General features: G+C 38.3%; 1 protein-coding gene across 1 annotated transcript; it reads right to left on the bottom strand.

The window, feature by feature from the left end:
- Window positions 1-960: 960 nt before the first annotated feature.
- On the bottom strand, window positions 961-1,966 carry FSHB (follicle stimulating hormone, beta polypeptide). Its single transcript, XM_010151373.1, has 2 exons — window positions 1,808-1,966; window positions 961-1,197 (listed from the first exon to the last, which is right to left on the bottom strand). Exons 1-2 carry the CDS (start codon window positions 1,964-1,966, stop codon window positions 961-963), a joined length of 396 nt encoding a protein of 131 aa, XP_010149675.1.
- Between the last annotated feature and the right edge of the window lie 4,995 nt (window positions 1,967-6,961).

Below are 6,961 nucleotides of genomic sequence, written 5' to 3'. Positions count from 1 at the left end.
TCAATGCCTTGAAGTTCTGTGTCCAAAGCCGGAAAGAACAACTCGACCGAGGTCCTTGTCGTGTTGAACTGAGCGGTGGAAGTTGGTTGAGTCTCGTAGGCTCCACTCCATACATGCCCACTTTTCCATAGCGGTGCGATACTGTTGACTCAAATTAACTTGTGTAGCCGCCAAGTCTTTGGTGCCGAACTGCGGCTGAACCAGGTGCTCTCCATTCTGTGTTCGTGTAGGTGAGTGTCTCTGACGAAGAGCAGTATCTTTTCATTTTCCTGATAGGATTTCGTTCTGTAGGCTTCAGATAATTTTCCCAGCAACATGAGATATTTTCCATTCTGATTCAGTCAGTCCTCCAGCTTGATTTCAGATCATCCCAACCTCATCCCAGCATAGACTTTGGCCCTTGCATAAGGATGCTGTTGTTATTTACAGAGCATAATGACTACATGAAATATTTTGCCCAAAAGAAGAAAAGTCAGGATCTCAGCTGAGAGAGGTTTACAGTCCAGCTAATAGAGAGTGAAGGCACAGATGTTGTGCTGCAAGGCTTTTTAGAGTAAGTGCGTTCTGCGAAGAGATGGAAAGCAGGGAATAGTAAAGATGTGGAAGTTGGGAACTTTTTGAAAGTGTAGGATAGCATGGAATAAGCTAAGTGATCTAGGCAATGAAAATACAGGAATATAAAGAATGAGGGTGTAGTAGAGAAGACAAGGAAGCAAGGGCAGAAGAAATTGGAAGCAGCGTTCTATAGACCTATGGAAATGATTTTAAGGAAACTGATGGGATAAGTAGGGAAGGCCTGAAGAGAAGTTGAGTCAGTAGCTCTCCATTTTGGCCCTAAAAATCTTTGTTTCAATCTTGGCAATTGCTAAACCACCTTGCCTATTATCTGACACCTCAGCCCGATCAGTACCTTTATTTCAAAGCAGACATTTAAAGCCAAACTGCCACCTCAGGTACCCTTCATTGGGTACTTCCATTCTGACTGAAGGAACAGTAGGACGGCCCCAGCCCTCTCACAGTGCAGTCAGTGGTGTCAGTGTCACAGGTCTCACAGTGGCACTCTGTAGCTACTGGGTACGAATAAAAAGATTCGGGATGGTCACCACAGCCAGGGATCTTCACTGTTTCATACACAACCTCCTTGAAGGTACATGTTTGCTGAGCAGATGATACTGGTGGATATTTATATACTGGATCCTGAAAATTACAAGAAGGAAATACTTACTTTGAAAGTTGTTACGGGGTAGAATTCCAAATTTTTATAAAATTAAGGACCTCATGGGAAAACTAATTAAGCCGGTGGGGAAAATCCCACTGAGATCAAAAGGATTTGGATCAGACTCTTCTAATTTCACCTAGATCCTTAGATTTCTCCTTTCAGGACTGATATGGCAAATTTGTGTCATACAATCACCAGACAAACTTGCAGGTCAGTTGCTTCGTTTTTCAAATTATTTGCAGAAGGAGTCTACATAGTAATGGCTGCTTTGTTATATCTGTTTGCAGCCATGAATTAAACACAAGATGAAGATCCAGATTGTAATATTTTCAACTCTAGTTATGCAATATAAACATAATGTGTGTAGGCAATTAAAGATCTGAACTTTACTAGCATCTTTTCACCCTTCCCTTTGTGGTTCATATTGGCTGCGTATCTACTTCCCTGGCAAACAGCACAACAATTACTCAACCTGTTCTTTGACAAGGCTCATCCTGCCTGTGTGTTTGTATCAGGGTGGAGAAACAGGTTCATACATCACTACGAGTATTTAATTCTGGTGGCTAAAATTAAACTTAAGATTCTCACCCTTGTGAAGCAGTATCCTGAGCACCACGTGGCATTCACTGTAATACAGAATTCACATTCTTCTCTTTCCACTGCTATAGTAATATTGGTGAGCTGACAGCTATTGCAACAAATTGCTTTCCAACAAAGTAACAGCACATAACAATTAACTGTCTTCATCCTGTGTATAAAGCAAAAAAATATATCTGTACTGGAGAAAGATGTATAGTTATTTTCAACAGGAAATATTTATAGTAACAGTGAGAAATTGCGTCTTCACATTATCCTCAAGTGGTTCTATAATAGCAAGCTTTCAGAAACTTCAGTGAGAACACAGGATAAAACCATTAAATAGATCTGTCTGAATGTTTATTGTTAAAGGAGTTTGATATGCCTAAGCGACTGAAATGGCATGTCAGCTATATTTGCAGAATAATGATAGCAGAGTACCATACCACTTTCAGTGAAATACTTTTATCTAAGTTTCTGTACATAGGATGTCTCCTGACTTTAAGGAGAAAGAAAAAGAAGTAAGGGAAAGAAAGAGCAAAGGATAATCTATTTTTCAGAAGCAATTAACTGCATACAGTGTTTGCAATTTGAAAAAAAAGATTTCTAAATCAGAATCCGATGAGAACTTACCTGTATTCCACTTGCCTGGCTGCTAATAGCTGTAGTGAAAAGAAAGCCCTGTTCTTACCTTTTATACTAAATCGTGTGTAACTTATACCTTGAGGATTTGCAGTGTATTAGGGCAGCAAGCATTAGTTTGGTACTTGGTGAAAGCGGATTAATGTTCAGCCAGACACTGAGATCAAGCCTTGTTAAGAGGAAGAAAGAAAATCAAAACACACTCAGGAAGAGATGGTGAAGGTTACTGTCACAATGTCTTTTAAGCAGTTTCACTGGATTTGATTCAGTGGCATTTAGAAATAACGGAAACATTCCACAATATGAAAGAAGGTTGAGAAGCCTGTTTTTGGAAAAGTTCAGGTGTTCTAAGTGTGTTTTATGTCAACCCACAGACTGATAGGCTTAGGGTGCAAGCTGGTCCTCTGGCAATTCATAGCGGAGACATTGCTAGAGTGCTTCTTGGCTAATGAGTATGTTCCTGAGTTTTTCAGGGTATCAATCTTAATTGCTTTTCTCTGAATTACATCTTACCCAGTGAGCTGCATATGTGCTTGATTATTATTTATTATAGTAATATTTATTATCTGTGGTCCAAGAAAGCTAGTAGGATGAGTTTTGTTAAACCATGAGTAACTCAACTTTACCATTTAAAATACTACCATGGTTTTTCAAAATTCAGATTTCTATCCCACTATATGCAATCACAGTTCCTGTCTGTCGCATGGTCACACTTTTTTAACTTACGTCAGGGACATCCTTACTGTCTTCCAGGGAAAATGCTAATATTTTTAACAGGCATCCATGCAAACTCAACTTCAATGCATTTTGTAGTCCATCACAATAATAAATCATTCTATGAATAGTGTTCCCCCGCTAACTGCCCTTTTCCTGCATTCACAAATTAGCGATGTGTGCCTCTGCACCAGAAAAATGATAGAGAAATAACTTCGTTGAGCTTCACATATCACTTCTGGGGAAAATGACTCACAGTAGCACTGTATTAACTATCGTCTGCCCAGAACAGACAGTCTTGCCTTGTTATGACTGTTCTGTTATGGTCAGTCTGACTTTTACAGAACTCCATCCACAAAAGAAAACTCTGCAAGGACATACAGTTAAAAGCATTTTATCATGAAGAGAAATTCTCACTGGCTTATTAGTTGTCCTGCAGATGGGATACTTTTCAAAATAGCCTTTACAAATTAGCCCTTTAAGTGTCTCATACCTTCCTGTGGTCCTGCAGACTGGCCATCTGTTCCAGTTTCCATCCAGTCTGCAATACCTTAATTTGTTAATGAATTTGCTGTCACATCAAAATTAGAAAGTGATCTGCAAATTTTCCCTGGACATCTCCTGTAATAATAACAACTTTGTTTGGATGAGAACACAGCTCAATTAAATGTATAAAGAAGTCAAGAAAGCAGACATCCTCCTATTTACTAATATGAACACTGTGATCGTTTGATAATGGTCTTTTGTGTCATTTAGTGTCAACACAGTCTGTATTCTCAGAGATGATTCTTTCTTGCTCTAAACCACTAATTCCAGAGATGCCAGACAAAAAGCTGATTAGAATTAGTTACATCCCTACTGAGGACCTGGCCTTTTCTAAGTACTAATTTATGCAAATTAAATAAAACCAAATAAACTTAATTTGCAAAGACCAATACAGAAAACTTTTATCTCGGAGTTGCAATGATCTCTTCCATGGTTTGAGGAAGAAGTCATACACATTCACTAAAACCATAGTTTCACAAGCAGAGAGTGCAAGCTTAGCCCCTGCCATGCCGTTTCTTCCCTCCCGTCATTCCTAGTTCTGGCCCACTCAGCCTCCTCACTTGTGGCAGTGCAAATTGGGGAAATCATTCTGATTAAAAGGAAAAAACCCAACCCAGCCCTCTCTTACAGCATTGTTGTTAGTCCATACCAATTTGTTCCATAATGGAATGAACAGCTGTGGCAGTATAATTGATGGGATTGATTGGGGAGTGGGAATGAAGGGAGACAATAACAGGGAACGCTTTACCTAGTGATCTCACTGAAGAATTTATAAAGCCACGTTGTAAACACAGTACAAACTCTTTAACAGGAAGATTTCATCCAGCACTGACTTCAGGGGCATTTGTTTCTGTAATCATTAGTCCTAGGTTGGTTCTATAGCTATCAGCTCTGCTGATTCTGTGGTGGTTTATGTATACAGCCTAAGAAATGGAAAGATACTGTGGCATGTCTATAGAGAATGACGCAGACAGGCCTGGAATGTCTTTGCAAATGGCCTGTCCAGAATGGGGAAAAGCAATCTCATGCTCTTTCTCCACTTTTCTAGGATTAGCTTACCAGTGGGTCCATTGTACAGAATCCAGAGTCCTGTCTTCTGATCGTGTTTTGGAGTTATTTTTTTGTTTGTTTATTTTTTTCCAGAAGCATCTAATAGAGAACTGAAAAAATTGTGTTTCTCACATGTTCTAAACTATGTCTAAATGAAATTTCTTTCTTCAAGGGGGATTGTGGTAAGACTAGCAATTCTGCTACTGCAAGTTGTAAATCTGCCTTGCTTAAAAGAAAGTAATTTAGATCTTTCAGAGAACATCAGCATCTATCAAAGTGCTATTGGAAAACTTGGTTGTATGTGTGCAATTCATCCACCGTGGGTAATAAATCTGACCCTGTTCTGATAGAAGATGTATTGAACCTTCTAGTGGAAAAAGCACAATGTCTTATATAACAGGTCTTATCTGTAAATTATTCCAGTTGCAGACTAGCTTTGGCTTCTAATATTTTAAAAGCATCAAGGGCTGTGGTTTCAGGTTTCTTAGATTCATGGCTGTGGTTACATGTTTCAGGTCTTGTTAAATAGATATGTTACTGAGGATAATAGTTTCTGCATCTGAAAGCTGTTTCTCATTGAAAATATATCTCAAGGGATGTTTAAGGTGCTTAAATCTATGGCTTAATTAAATTTCTATGGGTTAGAACAGTATAAAGAGTGGGTTCTCTTAAGTTTGGAGTTGTGTGTTTCATTGCCATTATACTGAGTATAATAAGTGCTTGTGTCAAGTTTCTTCTGCACATAACCTGTCTCGATTGAGTACCCGTCCTCTCCCCCTTTTTTGTGTTTGTCCAAATGTTTTTCTGCAGAGGTCCAAATTTAACCTGAGCAAAAGCAAAAGACCTTATTGCTGCTACCCAGTGATTGACTAAATTGATATCCTCGAAGTGTACAGATTGCAAATTGCTTCTGAGTCTGTGCTTCAGGACTCCCTGTGTGGGGTCGGTATTTCACACTACAGCAGCACTGGCCTATGTTAGGTAAATTGACTCGAGTGTTCTCTTTCCATTTTTTTGGTGTCATTTTTGTTACTTACTACTGGTGGGGATAACTTTTGTCATTATGTTACCCCTCTATACACCTTTGGGGTTTACTGTAATTCTTAGTAAAGCCATTGTAGAGACCCTCATCGGCTTTAGTGGTAACTGCATTGGGTAGTTGGTCACTGTTATTCAATGCAGCTTTTGCTGATGCTGTTTTAATTTCCCAGCACTGATGATCCAGAACTGTGAAGTAGGTCATGCCTGCCAAGCACAGAGCTGGATAGTTGAAACTAATTAGTGTCAGCTAAAGGGTTAATCATTAATGAAGAATTCATATATCCACCTGTATGCAAGCAGAATACTTCATCCACAGGCGAATATGCTAGAATGCATTGACTAGGTATGTAGTAGCATAGAATTTAGAAAGATTCTGATATACTAGTGTTCATTACTTGGAGCAGAGGTTATACATCCTGTATTTCCATCCCATATTGCCTTTCTAAGTCCTGTGAAAATCCTATTTGCAGTTAGCAGCAGAAACTAATCCTGAAAACTGTTTAATAAAGACAGAACAGTGCAAGGAACAATACAGATGCTTATGTTATTGTTATTCAGGTGGGTTTCTTGTAGTTTTTGTCTCAAATAATATAAATTAATTCCTCACTGATTTTTTTTTTTTTTTAATACATATTTCTGGATATATAAACCAGCTGCATTTTCTTACCCTTTTTAGTGATGGGGTTTAGGTTCAGCTGTTTGTTCTTGCAAAACCATGGTGTGGTCTTGGCTTTTTATATAAGGTAATTTCAAAACTCCAGTGGTATCTGTTAAGTAATGTATGTTAAGATTCTGCTCAAGACTAAATGAAGTTTAAAAATTATGTTAGTGAGGAATGTTTTTTCTTTTTTTTTTTTCTGTGTCATTCTCTCATTATACAATCTCACTTCGTTTGTGAGTATTTTATTTTCCCAATGAGAAATACGTAACAGTTTGGTTTGGAGTTTGTTTGTTTGTTGTGTGTTTGTTTGTTTGTTTTCCTAGGAATAGCTTTTCTGTGTGTGAATAAGCAGCATTTTTGACCCTGTGATTGTCCTGGAGCACTACTGTTGTATTTTAAACTTTCTGGGTATGACTAAAGTTTTCAACAAGAACAAGAAAGCATCTTAATGGGCTTAGCAAAATATATTAGTCATATTAGAAAAAAGTTGACAAAGTGAAGGAGAGACCTGA

This window comes from Eurypyga helias, unplaced genomic scaffold (genome assembly GCF_000690775.1).
Source record: "Eurypyga helias isolate BGI_N326 unplaced genomic scaffold, ASM69077v1 scaffold10395, whole genome shotgun sequence".
NCBI classification, from domain to species: domain Eukaryota; kingdom Metazoa; phylum Chordata; class Aves; order Eurypygiformes; family Eurypygidae; genus Eurypyga; species Eurypyga helias.
This window is presented reverse-complemented; position numbering and strand designations above follow the sequence as displayed.

Bases quoted from the DNA above. Each gene is read 5' to 3' on its own strand.
- FSHB (XM_010151373.1), bottom strand. From the start codon at position 1,966: ATGAAGACAGTTAATTGTTATGTGCTGTTACTTTGTTGGAAAGCAATT. The intron at 1,198-1,807 runs GTGAGAATCTTA...TGTAATTTTCAG, and splicing joins CAGGATACTGCTTCACAAGG to GATCCAGTATATAAATATCC.